The sequence below is a fragment of the Somniosus microcephalus genome, chromosome 15 (assembly GCF_052327205.1).
Source record: "Somniosus microcephalus isolate GS21.2 chromosome 15, FLI_Smic_1.0, whole genome shotgun sequence".
NCBI classification, from domain to species: Eukaryota; Metazoa; Chordata; class Chondrichthyes; order Squaliformes; family Somniosidae; genus Somniosus; species Somniosus microcephalus.
Genome location: NC_141001.1, coordinates 16340253 through 16359726, shown reverse-complemented (window position 1 = coordinate 16359726; position 19474 = coordinate 16340253). Strand labels below are relative to the sequence as shown.

The window sequence follows — 19474 nt, the reverse complement described above, 5'->3', positions numbered from 1 at the left end:
CTAAATCAGAAATACAGAAAAAATACTTGCATTATGTTACGGGGCTGTGGGATTTTTATAACACGGGAGGGGTGGGGGTGTCGGAAACAAAAAGGTGGAGAACCCCTGCCACAGAGGATCAGTGCAGACTGTGAGATTACACACACCACAGAGGATCAGTGCAGACTGTGAGATTACACACACCACAGAGTATCAGTGCAGACTGTGAGATTACACACACCACAGAGGATCAGTGCAGACTGTGAGATTACACACGCCACACAGAGTATCAGTGCAGACTGTGAGATTACACACGCCACACAGAGTATCAGTGCAGACTGTGAGATTACACACCAGAGTATCAGTGCAGACTGTGAGATTACACACCACAGAGTATCAGTGCACACTGTTAGATTACACACACCACAGAGGATCAGTGCAGACTGTGAGATTACACACCACAGAGTATCAGTGCAGACTGTTAGATTACACACCACACAGAGGATCAGTGCAGACTGTGAGATTACACACCAGAGTATCAGTGCAGACTGTGAGATTACACACCACAGAGTATCAGTGCAGACTGTTAGATTACACACCACACAGAGGATCAGTGCAGACTGTGAGATTACACACCAGAGTATCAGTGCAGACTGTGAGATTACACACCACAGAGTATCAGTGCACACTGTTAGATTACACACCACACAGAGTATCAGTGCAGACTGTTAGATTACACACACCACAGAGGATCAGTGCAGACTGTGAGATTACACACCACAGAGTATCAGTGCAGACTGTGAGATTACACACACCACAGAGTATCAGTGCAGACTGTGAGATTACACACACCACAGAGGATCAGTGCAGACTGTGAGATTACACACCACAGAGTATCAGTGCAGACTGTGAGATTACACACACCACAGAGTATCAGTGCAGACTGTGAGATTACACACACCACAGAGTATCAGTGCACACTGTTAGATTACACACACCACAGAGTATCAGTGCACACTGTTAGATTACACAGCCTGAGACTCTGGCACTGAGTCACTGGTAGCACCCAGAACTGAACGGAACCTGGATCCAGTGCGACACTATGTGACCTGGGAGTGAGCCCGTATACGCATGGGTTTAGAAACACGACAGACATGCTGGGACCAGGCACAAACACTAAAGACAAACTCAGAGTAAAGGTCGTTGAAAGAATGAGTTCTGTACCACTCGAAGTAAATTCTTCCTCTCTTTAAAGGTCGCACAGCAGCCAAGAATCCCGGTCAGCATGACGACGACCCCAGCAATGACCAGTATGTAGGCAGTGGCTGCGTAGGTGCTGGAGGACAGCAGGCTGATGTAATCGCTCTTCTCAGCCAGGGTCCAGATACCGACTGCCATCACCACACCGCCGGCCAGCTGCAAGAGAGGACGGACCGTTAGTCACCAGGCTCCCCGGACACAGCAGAGCGCAGGCACCGCGGGGGGGGGGGGGGGGGGCACAGCAGAGCTCAGACACAGCGGGGAGAGGGGGGGGCGCACAGCAGAGCGCAGACATCGCGGGGGGGGGGGCACATCAGAGCGCAGACACCGCGGGGAGAGGGGGGGCACAGCAGAGCGCAGACACCGCGGGGAGAGGGGGGGCACAGCAGAGCGCAGACATCGCGGGGGGGGGGGGCACATCAGAGCGCAGACACCGCGGGGAGAGGGGGGGCACAGCAGAGCGCAGACACCGCGGGGAGAGGGGGGGCACAGCAGAGCGCAGACACCGCGGGGAGAGGGGGGGGCACAGCAGAGCGCAGACACCGCGGGGGGGGGGGGGCACAGCAGAGCGCAGACACCGCGGGGAGGGGGGGGGCACAGCAGAGCGCAGACACCGCGGGGAGGGGGGGGCACAGCAGAGCGCAGACACCGCGGGGAGAGGGGGGGCACAGCAGAGCGCAGACACCGCGGGGAGAGGGGGGGCACAGCAGAGCGCAGACACCGTGGGGAGAGGGGGGCACAGCAAAGCGCAGACACCGCGGGGAGAGGGGGGGCACAGCAGAGCGCAGACACCGCGGGGAGAGGGGGGCACAGCAGAGTGCAGACACCGCGGGGAGAGGGGGGCACAGCAGAGCGCAGACGCCGCGGGGAGAGGGGGAGCTCCCCGGGTAGGCGCACTCTGCCCCCATTTGCTCTGCCACCCCCGGCCGATGGACAAACACGGGCACACTCTGACACCTGACCCAGGAGGGCTGGCAGCTGAATTGAGGCCAACCGTGTCAGCATTGCATCAGCACCAATGCTGCTCCCCTCCAGCCCAGGTCAGGAGCAGAGCAGGATGGGATTGTGTCCCTCAGTAGAGACTCCCTCTACACTGTCCCATCAAACACTCCCAGGGCAGGTACAACACGGGTTAGATACAGAGTAAAGCTCCCTCTACACTGTCCCATCAAACACTCCCAGGGCAGGTACAGCACGGGTTAGATACAGAGTAAAGCTTCCTCTACACTGTCCCATCAAACACTCCCAGGGCAGGTACAGCACGGGTTAGATACAGAGTAAAGCTCCCTCTACACTGTCCCATCAAACACTCCCAGGGCAGGTACAGCACGGGTTAGATACAGGGTAAAGCTCCCTCTACACTGTCCCATCAAACACTCCCAGGGCAGGGACGGCACGGGTTAGATACAGAGTAAAGCTCCCTCTACACTGTCCCAGGGCAGGCTGCATCAACCCTTCACCACTGCACCCCGACCTCCCCATGAATCAACCAATCGCGCTGCACCAACAATCTGCATCCCCTTGTCCCTGCTCCCTGGCAGAGAGCAGGCTCTGCTCCTTGTCCATTGGCCGCCCCCACCCCGCCCCCCCTCCCCCCCCCCCCCACCCTGAGGACTGGTGTTGGCCCACAGGCCTCAGGCTTACCCAGAAGAAGAAGTTGAAGATGAAGAGCAGGTACTTGAGACAGATGGTCCCACAGGTGTCGTTCTTCTCAATGTATTCGCCCATCGTGGCTTACTCTTCACTCTGTGGAAGGGACAGAAAGACATGGGAATTTCACACTGAAACCATCTGTCTTATTTCAGTCTCAACAATACATCCAGTCTAATGTCACTCGAACATTATTGGCCCGATTTTGTGGGAAATGGTCAGATTCCCCGAATGTGAGGTTCTGACCCGAAAAAAAGTCAGCCAGCTCCACGCAATTTTCCCTCAAGTGGCCAATTAATTCCCAGCGTGTGGACAGCCTTGCTAATTGTCCATTTCTAGTCAGAAAGCCCCACAGTATGACGTCATCATTCGTGGTGCTTTCAAGGTCCATAGCAAGCATTGCTTCCTCTGAAGGCTTCCAAACGAACCATACAGGATGGCAGAGGAGCCTGCAGCAGCTGTGGCCAGTGCCAAACCCCGAGCTGTCTCCAAATTCGACGAAGCTTCACTGCAGGCATTATTGGATGGGGTTAGGGCCCACAGGGAGGTCCTCTTCCCTAGGTCAGGCAGGAAGAGGCCTCCCACTGAGACCAAGGCTGCATGGATGCAGGTGTCAGCAGATGTCAACTCGAATGTGCATGTAACCTTGGCATCACATCTCTAACTCCTTCCTCTACTCCCCCACAGGACCATCCAGAGCCCCCGTCCCCACTGTGGAGGAGGAAGAGGCTGTGCAGCCAGACTCCTCAGAGGAAGCTCCAACCTCTGAGGGCGCACCCAGCACCAGCGCAGACACTCACACCTCGGGGGGACCTTCGGGACATAGAGTAGTGTGGTCACCTGGTGTTTCACAGCTCACAAGTAAGCCTCAGCAGATTCTGGAGACAGGGACAGCAGTGGAGAGTCCTCGTCGGAGGGCGCAGGACTCTGCCAGCTCAGCTCAGCTGCGCTGCATGTCGACCCTCTGCCTCTGGGTCCATCCGCAAGAGAAGAGGTGATGGATCTCCATGCACAGATGCAGGAGTCTCTGGCAGGTTTTGTCTCCAGGGTCGCTGCGAGTGTGGAGCGAATGGAGGAGTCCATAGTGACCATGAGCTGAGCCTTTGTGGAGTCATTGGCGCATGAACGCATCACCATGGAAAGGTTGGCAACCTCCATGGAGGAGATAACTCGCCAGGGTACGGAAAACATGGTGAGTGCTCATAAGAGAATGACATCTCTTGAGGAGCGTTGGCCATCTATTGAACAGAGAAACCAGACCTTCATGGAAGTCCTTCTGAATAGGACTGCCAGTGCAGATACGGGTCCCCATGGCCCCCTAAAGCGCAGCAAGGTGCTCTCAAGCCACTTCCAAGCGCTGGCCCCTTCTGGCCTGTGCAGCTTCAGGTGAGTGAGCAGCAGCCTGGTGCTCATCCTGCTGTTCCTGGTTCTGCTGCTGCCGCCTCTGCTGCTGGAGATCCTCTAATGGCAAGAAGGGAAGGAAAAAAAGGTGTCCCATGCTTCTGGTAGATGCCTCCGCTGAGGAAGCGCTGAGTGAGGGTGGCGAGAGGGGCTTCCCAGGAGATCACACTGGAGAAGTGTGTGAGGCTCCAACCTTCCACAGCTGTGCCTAAGCCTTGAAGAAGTAGCCCCAAGCCTGCAACAAAAAATCCTTCAAAATACAAATGCTCTCCGATTAAATCGCAGCATTCCTGAATGACCTGCAGCTGACAGCAAGCAAGCCGGCAAGCTTCACGCCAGGTTTCATCAGCGGGGTTCCGCGCAGGCGTGTTTAGCGTGGGGAACCCTTGAAAATCGCAAGGGCCCCTTAAAATAGAAATAATCATGCCAATGATTAGTAATTGGGGTCCCGACGGCCAGTCCCGCCAGCGGCGGGAGGGACTGATTCGGGTCGCAGAGAAACGGCGGTCCGGAAGTCGGACGGGGCGGGGAATCAGGCGGGGGGGGGGGGGGGGGGGGGGGGGATCGCGACCCCCGCCCGCCTGAAAACCTGCCTGACATCTGGCAGAAAATCGGGGCCTATATATTGACAAAATGTTTCATGACAAAATCCACACACCCACTCTCTACCGTACAGTGTCCCACACACCCACCCTGTACCGTACACAGTCCCACACACCGAACCTGTACCGTACACAGTCCCACACGCCCAACCTGTACCGTACACAGTCCCACACGCTCAACCTGTACCGTACACTGTCCCACACACCCACCCTGTACCGTACACTGTCCCACACACCCACCCTGTACCGTACACTGTCCCACACACCCACCCTGTACCGTACACAGTCCCACACACCGAACCTGTACCGTACACAGTCCCACACACCCACCCTGTACCGTACACTGTCCCACACACCTACCCTGTACCGTACAGTGTCCCACACACCCACCCTGTACCGTACACTGTCCCACACACCTACCCTGTACCGTACACAGTCCCACACGCCCAACCTGTACCGTACACAGTCCCACACGCCCAACCTGTACCGTACAGTGTCCCACACACCCACCCTGTACCGTACATTGTCCCACACACCCACCCTGTACCGTACACTGTCCCACACACCCACCCTGTACCGTACAGTCCCACACACCCACCCTGTACCGTACAGTGTCCCACACACCCACCCTGTACCGTACACAGTCCCACACACCCAACCTGTACCGTACACAGTCCCACACGCTCAACCTGTACCGTACAGTGTCCCACACACCCACCCTGTACCGTACAGTGTCCCACACACCCACCCTGTACCGTACACTGTCCCACACACCTACCCTGTACCGTACACAGTCCCACACGCCCAACCTGTACCGTACAGTGTCCCACACACCCACCCTGTACCGTACATTGTCCCACACACCCACCCTGTACCGTACACTGTCCCACACACCCACCCTGTACCGTACAGTGTCCCACACACCCACCCTGTACCGTAGTGTCCCACACACCCCACCCTGTACCGTACAGTGTCCCACACACCCACCCTGTACCGTACACAGTCCCACACACCCCACCCTGTACCGTACAGTGTCCAACACACCCACCCTGTACCGTACAGTGTCCCACACACCCACCCTGTACCGTAGTGTCCCACACACCCACCCTGTACCGTAGTGTCCCACACACCTACCCTGTACCGTAGTGTCCCACACACCCACCCTGTACCGTAGTGTCCCACACGCCCACCCTGTACCGTACAGTGTCCCACACACCCACCCTGTACCGTACAATGTCCCACACACCCACCCTGTACCGTACAGTGTCACACACACCCACCCTGCACCGTAGTGTCCCACACACCCACCCTGTACCGTACAGTGTCCCACACACCCACCCTGTGCCGTACAGTGTCCCACACACCCCACCCTGTGCCGTACACTGTCCCACACACCCACCCTGTACCGTACAGTGTCCCACACACCCACCCTGTGCCGTACAGTGTCCCACACACCCACCCTGTACCGTACAGTGTCCCACACACCCACCCTGTACCGTAGTGTCCCACACACCCACCCTGTACCGTACAGTGTCCCACACACCCACCCTGTGCCGTACAGTGTCCCACACACCCCACCCTGTGCCGTACACTGTCCCACACACCCACCCTGTACCGTACACTGTCCCACACACCCACCCTGTACCGTGTCCCACACCCCCACCCTGTACCGTACACTGTCCCACACACCCACCCTGTGCCGTACACTGTCCCACACACCCACCCTGTACCGTACAGTGTCCCACACACCCACCCTGTGCCGTACAGTGTCCCACACACCCACCCTGTACCGTAGTGTCCCACACACCCACCCTGTACCGTACAGTGTCCCACACACCCACCCTGTGCCGTACAGTGTCCCACACACCCCACCCTGTGCCGTACACTGTCCCACACACCCACCCTGTACCGTACAGTGTCCCACACACCCAACCCTGTACCGTACAGTGTCCCACACACCCCACCCTGTACCGCAGAGTGTCTCACACACCCCACCCTGTACCGTACACTGTCCCACACACCCCCCCCATACCATACACACTCCTACAACCCCCCCCCTGCACCGTACACAGTCCCACACCCAGCCTGTACCGTACACTGTCCCAAACACCCACCCTGTACCGTACACTGTCCCACACGCCCACCCTGTACCGCACACTGTCCCACACACCCACCCTGTACCGTACAGTGTCCCACACACCCACCCTGTACCGTACAGTGTCCCACACACCCACCCTGTACCGTACAGTGTCCCACACACCCACCCTGTACCGTACAGTGTCCCACACCCCACCCTGTACCGTACAGTGTCCCACACACACCACCCTGTACCGTACACAGTCCCACACACACACCCAGTACCGTACATTGTCCCACACACCCCACCCTTACCGTAGTGTCCCACACACACCCTGTACCGTACACTGACCCACACACCCCACCCTGTACCGTACAGTGTCCCACACACACCCTGTACCGCAGTGTCCCACACACCCACCCTGTACCGTACACAGTCCCACACACCCACCCTGTACCGCAGTGTCCCACACACCCACCCTGTACCGCAGTGTCCCACACACCCACCCTGTACCGTACACAGTCCCACACACCCCACCCTGTACCGTACAGTGTCCCACACACCCACCCTGTACCGTACAGTGTCCCACACACCCCACCCTGTACCGTACACTGTCCCACACACCCCACCCTGTACCGTACAGTGTCTCACACACCCACCCTGTCCCGTACACTGTCCCACACACCCTCCCTGTACCGTACACAGTCCCACACACCCCACCCTGTACCGTACAGTGTCCCACACACCCACCCTGTACCGTACAGTGTCCCACACACCCACCCTGTACCGTACAGTGTCCCACACACCCACCCTGTACCGTACAGTGTCCCACACACCCACCCTGTACCGTACAGTGTCCCACACACCCACCCTGTACCGTACAGTGTCCCACACACCCCACCCTGTACCGTACACTGTCCCACACACCCACCCTGTACCGTACAGTGTCCCACACCCACCCTGTACCGTGTCCCACACCCCCACCCTGTACCGTACACTGTCCCACACACCCTCCCTGTACCGTACACTGTCCCACACACCCACCCTGTACCGTAGTGTCCCACACACCCACCCTGTACCGTACAGTGTCCCACACACCCACCCTGTACCGTACAGTGTCCCACACACCCACCCTGTACCGTACAGTGTCCCACACACCCACCCTGTACCGTACAGTGTCCCACACACCCACCCTGTACCGTACAGTGTCCCACACACCCACCCTGTACCGTACAGTGTCCCACACACCCACCCTGTACCGTACAGTGTCCCACACACCCACCCTGTACCGTACAGTGTCCCACACACCCACCCTGTACCGTACAGTGTCCCACACACCCACCCTGTACCGTACAGTGTCCCACACACCCACCCTGTACCGTACAGTGTCCCACACACCCACCCTGTACCGTACTCTGTCCCACACACCCACCCTGTACCGTACAGTGTCCCACACACCCACCCTGTACCGTACAGTGTCCCACACACCCACCCTGTACCGTACACTGTCCCACACACCCACCCTGTACCGTACAGTGTCCCACACACCCACCCTGTACCGTACTCTGTCCCACACACCCACCCTGTACCGTACTCTGTCCCACACACCCACCCTGTACCGTAGTGTCCCACACACCCACCCTGTACCGTACAGTGTCCCACACACCCACCCTGTACCATACAGTGTCCCACACACCCACCCTGTACCGTACACTGTCCCACACACCCACCCTGTACCGTACACTGTCCCACACACCCACCCTGTACCGTACACTGTCCCACACACCCACCCTGTACCGTACAGTGTCCCACACACCCCACCCTGTACCGTACAGTGTCCCACACACCCACCCTGTACCGTACAGTGTCCCACACACCCACCCTGTACCGTACAGTGTCCCACACACCCACCCTGTACCGTACAGTGTCCCACACACCCACCCTGTACCGTACAGTGTCCCACACACCCACCCTGTACCGTACAGTGTCCCACACACCCACCCTGTACCGTACAGTGTCCCACACACCCACCCTGTACCGTACAGTGTCCCACACACCCACCCTGTACCGTACAGTGTCCCACACACCCACCCTGTACCGTACAGTGTCCCACACACCCACCCTGTACCGTACAGTGTCCCACACACCCACCCTGTACCGTAGTGTTCCACACACCCACCCTGTACCGTACACTGTCCCACACACCCACGCTGTACCATACAGTGTCCCACACACCCCACCCTGTACCGTACACTGTCCCACACACCCACCCTGCACCGTACTCTGTCCCACACACCCACCCTGTACCGTACACTGTCCCACACACCCACCCTGCACCGTACTCTGTCCCACACACCCACCCTGCACCGTACAGTGTCCCACACACCCACGCTGTACCGTACACTGTCCCCACACACCCACCCTGCACCGTACAGTGTCCCACACACCCACGCTGTACCGTACACTGTCCCACACACCCACCCTGTACCGTACAGTGTCCCACACACCCACCCTGTACCGTACACTGTCCCACACACCCACCCTGCACCGTACAGTGTCCCACACACCCACGCTGTACCGTACAGTGTCCCACACACCCACCCTGTACCGTACAGTGTCCCACACACCCACCCTGCACCGTACAGTGTCCCACACACCCACCCTGTACCGTACACTGTCCCACACACCCACCCTGCACCGTACAGTGTCCCACACACCCACCCCTGTACCGTACAGTGTCCCACACACCCACCCTGTACCGTACAGTGTCCCACACACCCACCCTGTACCGTAGTGTCCCACACACCCACCCTGTACCGTACAGTGTCCCACACGCCCACCCTGTACCGTACACTGTCCCACACGCCCACCCTGTACCGTACAGTGTCCCCACACGCCCACCCTGCACCGTACTCTGTCCCACACGCCCACCCTGCACCGTACAGTGTCCCACACGCCCACCCTGCACCGTACTCTGTCCCACACACCCACCCTGTACCGTACAGTGTCCCACACACCCACCCTGTACCGTACAGTGTCCCACACACCCACCCTACACCGTACACTGTCCCACACACCCACCCTGCACCGTACAGTGTCCCACACACCCACCCTGTACCGTACAGTGTCCCACACACCCACCCTGTACCGTACAGTGTCCCACACACCCACCCTGTACCGTACAGTGTCCCCACACACCCACCCTGCACCGTACAGTGTCCCACACACCCACCCTGCACCGTAGTGTCCCACACACCCCACCCTGTACCGTACAGTGTCCCACACACCCCACCCTGTACCGTACAGTGTCCCACACACCCACCCTGTACCGTACAGTGTCCCACACACCCACCCTGTACCGTACAGTGTCCCACACACCCACCCTGTACCGTACACTGTCCCACACACCCACCCTGTACCGTACACTGTCCCACACACCCACCCTGCACCGTACACTGTCCCACACACCCACCCTGTACCGTACAGTGTCCCACACACCCACCCTGTACCGTACACTGTCCCACACACCCACCCTGTACCGTACACTGTCCCACACACCCACCCTGTACCGTACACTGTCCCACACACCCACCCTGTACCGTACACTGTCCCACACACCCACCCTGTACCGTACACTGTCCCACACACCCACCCTGTACCGTACACTGTCCCACACACCCACGCTGTACCGTACAGTGTCCCACACACCCACCCTGTACCGTACAGTGTCCCACACACCCACCCTGTACCGTACACTGTCCCACGCACCCACCCTGTACCGTACACTGTCCCACACACCCACGCTGTACCGTACAGTGTCCCACGCACCCACCCTGTACCGTACACTGTCCCACACACCCACCCTGTACCGTACAGTGTCCCACACACCCCACCCTGTACCGTACACTGTCCCACACACCCACCCTGTACCGTACACTGTCCCACACACCCACCCTGTACTCCAGCTAACAGATCATTATCAAGTGACCTCCACCCCAACCTCGCTGAAGTGAAAACAAAGTTGACCTTACTGTGAAGCTGCCATAGTCAAATAGGCCAGCAACATTCCAGTTTCAGTGTAACCGATGAATAATAGTTATTTGGGCGAGGTATGGAGTTCTGTGGTCCCATCCCACCAGCAATCAGCTCTCTCAGATCTTGGAGGCGGTGGTGAGGGAGAATTGCAGTAGATGGGAGAGCGAGGCTCTGTGTTCCAGGACTGCTCTACAAAATAAACCTGTTGACCTTCAGTGATCAGTGTCTCACCTCAGGAAAGAACTCGCATTTACATCACATCACCTGACAAAGTCAGGGCATCCCATTGGCACATCGCAACCAATGAACTCCGTTTGAAGTCTAATCGATATTCTTAGTGCCAAGAGATTTTTAACCTCCATCTGAATCACTGGAACAGGCAGACCAGGCCTCAATTTAACATCTTGTCTGAAAGACGGCACCTCCAACAGTGTCACACTCCCTGGCATACTGGGCTGCGGTGTCAGCCTAGATCAGTGCTCAACTCTTTGCAACAGGGGGTTTACCAAATAAAGTACTCGATAAAGCAGGCAGGACCTTCAATGTTTATCAAAATACTCGATAAAGCAGGCAGGACCGTCAGTGTTTATACTCTATAAAGCAGGCAGGGCCTTCAGTTCTCAAGGTTGATCATGGCCCTCAGTTAGTGATTACAAGTCCCATTACTGCCCTGCACTGAGGTATTCACTCTCTGCCCCACCCACATTCCAATCACGACATCGATTCATAAAGGACCCACAATCCATGTCTTGCCTTAAAGGGACAGTGTTGCCCACACTGAGGAGTCAGAAGGCAGGCTCAGCTTCGACACCCGCCCCTCCCCCGCTGCTAACCACAACAAGCTGCTGTCAGATTGTACCAGCTGCGCCTTCCTCCAGACAGTGTTCAGACTTCAGCCCGAGATTTCCGCTCTGATTGGTCCTCGCTTTGCTTGCTTTACACAAATTCCGTCAAGGTGCCACAGAAATGTTTATGAGGCACTAATTCTCCTTTAACACAGTCTGTCTTTGGAAATACCCAGAGTCACCGCTGTAACCTGTACAGATAGCGTAGGGTGTGAAAGCTGCCTTGAGGGAGGTTTACATGGAGGGTGTACCGACCACAGTTGCCCTCTCCTCCCCATAATATAAAGTGATCTTGTCCAATAGGTTATCCACGAGCCACATGTGACAAATTGGGAATCCAGGTGTGGCTAATGAGTAATAGTCACTGTGGTTGGGCTTGCGATCTCAATACTCTTTCGCACAGCGTGTGCATGTGAACTTTAACCTTTGTTGGTAAAGTAGTAAGATGATAAGCAGAGCGTGAGTGCTTTACTGCCTTGGTTACTGGATGGTGGTTGATGCTCAGTAAATAGACGCGTGTGAAATACAACCACACCAGTCGGCATTGGTGGAGGCAACAAGAATCGGGGGGCAAAAATGGTTGCCGGATTGCACGGTCATATTCTGGCAGCAGGGAGCCCTCCTTCCTTTGTAGCAGTCCTCGGATTGGTTACAAGGGAGGGCTGCACAAGAGGGTAAAGACCCTAGCCAGGTGAAGACTCGGCTCCCTTTGGCAACTACCCGTGTCCGCGTTGCCACACAACCTGTGACGTACTTCGCATCATCCAGCCTTGCAGAACAAAAGGAGGCCATTTGGCCCATCCTGCTTGTGCTGGCTCTTTGACAGAGCTATCCAATTAGTCCCACTGTCTGCTCTTTCCCCACAGCCCTGCACAGTTTTCCCCTTTCAAGTATTTATCCAATTCCCTATTGAATGTTGTCGTGTATTGATTACCGTATTGACTGGTGTCAAACTCGCAATGTAATGTGCATTGCATTATGGGAATTACCCGGGAAAACGGCAGTCGGCCATTTTACGCAATAACGTGAACATCGCAGTTATAAGCCTGTCTGCCTGACTCTGATTTAACTTGACGTATCTACATGCTTGATTGAACACATTAAAACATAGATACAACATTGGCGACGAGGATAACGAATGGAATCATTTTAGATAGGTAGTTGCCCAAGTTTTAGTTAGCTAGGATGGAGAAGACCGGCATTCAAAATTTTGCATGCTTCGCCGAGCCAGCCACATTGGGTCCAAGATGGACGAGGTGGTTAACGTCTTTTGAGCTTTATGCCGACGGCAAAGGACTCATTATCGACGATACCTCTACAGGTGCCACAAAGCAGAGGAGAAGAGCTCTACTTCTACACCTAGCAGGACCAGATGTCCAGGATATCTTTTCGACTCTACCAGACACAGGAGAGCCAGCAGACTACACGGCGGCGGTTAGTGCTTTGAATCACTACTTCGTGCCCCAGGTCAACGCAGCATTTGCTAGACAGACTTTTCATAAGTTGTCCCAGAAGACAGGTGCACCAACCAAGGTGATAGCAGATGCCAGTCCTGTAGGTTTAGGTGCAGTACTAGTTCAGGACCAACAGGGACAAGAGGTGCCAATATGCTATGTAAGTCGTAGTTTAACAGACTGTGAGAGGAAATACTCTGAAACAGAGAGAGAGGCCTTAGCTCTTGTATGGGCTTGTGAGAGGCTGCATCCATATGTGTATGGCCGAAAATTTAACTTGGTAACTGACCATAAGCCATTACAAGTGATATACGGCCCACACTCTAAACCCTGTGCCCGTATAGAGAGATGGGTACTTAGATTACAGCCGTATGACTTTAAGGTGATACACATTCCAGGCAAGCAAAACATTGCAGACCCACTGTCACGATTGCTGGGGGAGACAGCAAAACAAGAGAGACATTCTCATGGCTCAGATGAATACGTGAGATTTGCAGCTGTGAGTGCGACACCAAAAGCACTCACTACTAGAGAGGTGGAGGAAGCCTCTGCTACCGACCCAGAGCTGATTGAGGTACGGAAGGCAATCACAAACGGACATTTTGAGAACTGTAAAGCTTATGCAGCAATTGCAAACGAGCTGTGCGTAGTGGGGTACCTAGTTCTTAAAGGAACACGCATCGTGCTACCCACAGTGTTACACGCACGAGCCCTGCTGTTAGCACATGAAGGACACTTGGAAATAGTCAGAACCAAGGTTTGGTGGCCTGGCATGGACAAGGCAGCTGAAAAACACTGTAAAGCGTGCCACGGCTGTCAGATAGTAGCCAGACCCGACCCACCTGAACCGTTGAGACCAACACCATTACCGGAGGGCCCCTGGCAGGATGTAGCTATAGACTTACTGGGACCCTTGCCATCCAACCACTCCATTCTTGTGGTAGTTGATTATTATAGTTGCTACTATGAATACGACATCATGACCTCCACAACAACAGAGAAGGTTATTGATAGTTTAGAGTCAATCTTCAGCCGTCATGGTTTGCCAATCACCTGAAAATCTGATAATGGTCCCCAATTCAGATCTGAATTATTCAAAGAATACTGTGAAAACAACGGGATCAAACACCTGAAAACGACAGCAAAATGGGCTCAGGCTAACGGAGAAGTCGAGCGCCAGAATGCATCGCTGATGAAGAGAATCAGAATTGCTCAGTCAGAAGGACTAGATTGGAAACGTGAACTTAGAAAATATGTGACTGTGTACAGGAGCATTGACCATGCCACGACTGGAAAGAGCCCGGCAGAGCTGCTCTTTAAACGGAAAATGAGAGGAAAGCTGCCAGACATCACAGAGTCGCGCGCAGACATGGAAGTACGTGACCGGGACGCAGAACAAAAAGGCAAGTCCAAACTGTACGCAGATGAACAGCGGAGAACACAATACTCGGAGGTGGAAGTTGGCGACACGGTGCTGGTACGGCAGGACAAAGTGGACAAGTTCACCACTCCTTTTAATGCCACACCCCACAAAGTTTTGAGTAAAACAGGGAGTCAAGTAGTAGTAGAATCTCCAGATGGAGCACGCTACTCGAGAAACACTACGTTTGTGAAGAAATACAGAACCAATGGACCAAAGGAGACACTCCATGAGCAGGAGGAAACACAAGGTACTGAGGACAGTATAGTAGACCCTGACACACATACCATTGTGACACAGGCAATACCCACTGACACCAACATGTCAGACATACCCAATACAGCCAGACCTCAAAGGGTTAAAAGAAAACCCCAAAGACTGTCTGATTATGTCACAACATAAACTGTGCGAGAACTGCATGGGTGATGTTAAATGTTTAAACCTGGGAATTATTTAGTTGTGTGGTAAGACACAAGTTTGTAAAAAGTTTATAAACCAAATAAGTTATGCAGTGTTACTGTACGCAACTGTTCGTAAACTGCAAGTTTGTTTCCAAGGAAAAGGGGGATGTCGTGTATTGATTGCGAGTTTGACACCAGTCAATATGGTAATGTAATGTGCATTGCATTATGGGAATTACCCGGGAAAACGGCAGTCGGCCATTTTACGCAATAAAGTGAACATCGCAGTTATAAGCCTGCCTGCCTGACTCTGATTTAATTTGACGTATCTACATGCTTGATTGAACGCATTAAAGGATAGATACAACACATGTTACTATTGAATCTGCTTCCACTGTCCTTTCAGGCAGTGTAACCCAGATCGTAACAACTCACTACTGTTATGTCCGTGTATCTTAATGTTGTGTCCTTCAATAATCAGACAACAGACTGCAGGGAACGATTCAACAGGCGTTTACTGAATGAGGGTGAGGTTAGTGACCGAGACGCAAAGGCTACTGGCCTCTCCGAGCCGTCCGGGAATTTGTGCGACAGCACCGCTCCAATGCCATAGGGTGATGCATCACACGCCAACCGAATTGGTAGTGCTGGGTTGAAATGAGCCAACACCTCTTTTGATGTGATCAATTCTTTGCTCTTCTGGAAAGCTCGTTTACATTCGTCACTCCACTTCCATGGTACCCCCGTTTGCAGTAGGGTGTTCAGTGGGCGTAGTACGGCAGACAAATTCGGCAAGAACTTATGGTAGTAGTTTACCAGCCCGAGCAACAACCTCAGCTGTGACACATTTTCCGGTGCTGGAGCCTTGACTACTGCCTCAATCTTTTTAGGGGACTTATGTAACCCCTCTTTATCAATAACGTGGCCACAATACGAGATCTGCTTCTGGAAAAACTCGCATTTGTGGCGATTAGCTCGGAGCCCATACTCCTTCAATCTAGTGAGCACCTGCTCCAGGTTGGCGAGGTGATCACTGTCATTTTCGCCCGTGACCAGGATGTCGTCCAAATAACACTGGGTCCCTGGAATCTCTTGCAGGACTTGTTCCATTGCCCTTTGCCAAATAGCCGGAGCTGATGCTACCCCAAACACCAGCCGGTTGTATTGGTAGAGGCCTTTATGAGTGTTGATCGTGAGGTACTGTTTCGAGGCTTCTTCTACCTCCATTTGCAGGTACGCCTGGGCCAGATCAATCTTAGTGAAGCGTTTCCCTCCCGATAGCGAGGCGAAAATATCTTCAATCCACGGAAGCGGATATTGTACAGTGTGAAGGACTGGGTTCACTGTCACCTTAAAGTCCCCACAGATGCGAACCTTCTTTGGTTCCCCAGGCGTATTACTCAACGACCTCTTCATTACATGAACGATGGGTGTAGCCCACTCGCTCCAGTCCACTTTGGACAGTACTCCTGAATGTTCCAAACCTTCCAGCTCTGATTCGACGGCTGGGTGGATCGCATAAGGTACCGGTCTGGCCTTAAAAAACTTTGGGCTTGCATTTTCCTCTATTTTGATCGTCGCTGTTATGCCTTTTAGTGTTCCGAGTCCCTGCTGGAACACTTCTTGCGCGTCAGTTAGCATTTTTGACAGTTGTCCAGGTGTGACGTCATCATCCTTTTTGGCATCTACAGTCAGTGCTTGTATGGAATGCCAATCTAGCTGTATCTTCCGGATCCATTCACGTCCTAGTAGTGGTGGTCCTCCATCTGGCAATACATATAGGTCCATTTTTGGTGTTTCCTTGCCGTTATATATAACGTTCACCCTTATTTTTCCTTTGGGGTAGACTTTTTGCCCCGTGTACGTCTTCAAGACAATCTTTGTATCTCTCAAGGGTATATGTGAGAATAGCCGCTTGTAGTCCCTTCAGTTTATGACTGTTAGGGCTGATCCTGTGTCCAATTCCATTTTCACTTGGACTCCTGCTATCTTGAGCGTGACCCAGATAGTTTGGTGATCCTCCGTTTTGATCACATTATGTAGTTTCAGACAACCCAGCTCCTTGCTTCCGGAGTCTGTATCACTCTTCTGTTCGTCTGAACTACTCTCCGTCACCTTATGTACCTTCTTGTACTTCTCCTGTGGAGATTTCTTGCTGCTGGTTTTCTTTCCCAACCTGCAGACTCTTGCTATGTGTCCTACTTTTCCACACTGTCTGCACACTTTGTCCTTGAACCAGCAATCATTATGGTCGTGTGTTGTTCTGCCGCAGCGATAGCACTTCACTGTTCCGTATGACATTTCATTTGTGCCACATTCTTGCGGTCTCCGTTGTATCTCTGCAGCGCCCCGTGCTGCTGCTTCGTGTGATACTGCAATGCTGAAAGCCTTGTCCAGCGTAAGATCCTTTTCTGATAGAAGCCGTTTCTGGGTTCCTTCACTTTGAAGCCCACACACAAACTTGTCCCTTAAAGTATCTGCTAGTCCCGTTCCAAACTGGCAGTGTTTCGATAGCTTGCGCAGTTCCGTTAAATACTCAGCATTACTTTCATCTTTATGCTGGTTCCTTTTGTGAAACTTAAATCTTTCTGCTATCAGCAGTGGTGTGGGGTTTAAGTGGTCCTGTAGGATTGACACTATGTTTTCAAAATCCTTTTCTACTGGCTTCTCTGGGGTTACTAGGTTTCGTAGTAAGCCATACGTTTTTGCACCCATTGAATTCAACAATACCAGCGCTTTCTTGTCATCTGGCACTTCATTCACCTTGCAGTATACTTCTATGCATTAGACATATGTCGTCCAATCTTCGACTTCATTGTCGAACGCTGTGATATTGCCACTCTTCGGCATTTTTGGGTGTGGTTAGACTGGCTTAAAATGGCGTCTCCCGCACTTTCCTTTCTTCCCCGCTGCGGATTAAAATGGCATCTCCCGCGCTGCTGCCAACGCCGCTCTCGGCGGTCCTCGTGGCAAATGGCGACGCCCTGTGGGTTTCGTGCGCTGCTCCTGCGCTGCTGCCAACGCCGCTCTCTGCAGTCCTGATGGCAATGGCAGCGCCTCGTGTTTTCCTGCGCGCCTCTCTCCCCCGTTGACGCTGCTCGGCCCTTGAACACCGGCTGCGCTCTGCTCTCTCTCGTCTCTCTCCCCCATTGACGCCGCTCGGTCCTGAACACCGGCTGCGCCCTGTGCGCTCTGCCCTCTCTCTCTCCCCCGTTGACACTGCTCGGCCTTTTTCTGTGCCGCTCGGTCGGGCTCTAGCCCGCCGCTGTCCGGGAAGGGTCTGCGCAGTTCCTGTTGCCAGCCCGTTTCGCTGGACCACCGTGACTGGAAAGCCAAGCCTGGCTCTCGACAGCCTCCCCTGCGATGCTCAAATCTCTGCTGGATGACTGGGCGGTTGCCCGTGGTTGACGCCCGTGCTTCTGGACTCGACCTTCTTCCACTGTTCTCCAGGAGCGAATCCCTGGGAGGTGATGCAGAGTTGCAGGTAGGTTCGAATCCCATCCTCGTCGCCAATGTTATGTCCGTGTATCTTAATGTTGTGTCCTTCAATAATCAGACAACAGACTGCAGGGAACGATTCAACAGGTGTTTACTGAATGAGGGTTACTCTAGAGCTAACTGTACAGATCACTACTCAGGGTTTATATACAGGTGTGGTCACTGCCGGTACTACAGTATACAGGAGCTGTAAAAAGTAGTTCTCTCCCTTAAGGTATATATACATTACATACATTACAACTACGTCAAAACAATTCTCCTCATGTCACCTCTGGGTCATTTGTCACTTCCAACACATTCCATTGGCTCTCCCCTTCAGCCCTGGACATGGTGACGGTTACTGGGATAGGGTGAAGTGCAGGAGAGTAGCCCTTCCCCATTGGCCATTCTTCCTGTGAGCAACATCGCACACACACAATTCTGCCCTTGACACACATTCACAGGTTAAACACTATCCAGTGGGCATTAGCAAACAGTCAGGAACGCAGGCTGGATTCCCACGTCCCTGGACCGGGGCACTGACCTCACCAGTCGACTGGGCCCAGGCCAAGAGCGAAGCCGCACACTCTCCTGGTCTGGAGGCACACACCACTGGTTATTTCAATATTGCAGCCATTACTGAAAGTAACCAGTCACTGTTTAGTGTAGGGGTGGGAACACAATGTGGTCAGTATTCTGTGAAGAACTGCATGTGGTCTTTAAACAAACCTACTATTCCATACCATCCCTGCTACAAAACTGCATAGCAGAACTGGCTCCAGGTGCTGATTGAATCGCTGTCTTATTCATAACATTCCAGGAGCTTCAATCCTCCACAGCCCACAGTCCGCTCACCGACTACAGCCCGCTCAC

General features: G+C 54.1%; 1 protein-coding gene across 1 annotated transcript in view; it reads right to left on the bottom strand.

Annotated features, from left to right (window-relative positions):
- Nucleotides 1-19474, bottom strand: part of LOC147106561 (CD82 antigen-like) — a 115301-nt gene that overhangs the window by 74107 nt on the left and 21720 nt on the right. Inside the window, exons 2-3 of the mRNA XM_086008479.1 lie at nucleotides 2884-2985; nucleotides 1204-1395 (exon numbers count right to left, since the gene is read on the bottom strand). Of these exons, the coding sequence (XP_085864605.1) occupies nucleotides 1204-1395; nucleotides 2884-2967 (276 nt within the window). The 5' untranslated portion in view covers nucleotides 2968-2985. The remainder of the gene's footprint in view (nucleotides 1-1203; nucleotides 1396-2883; nucleotides 2986-19474) is intronic.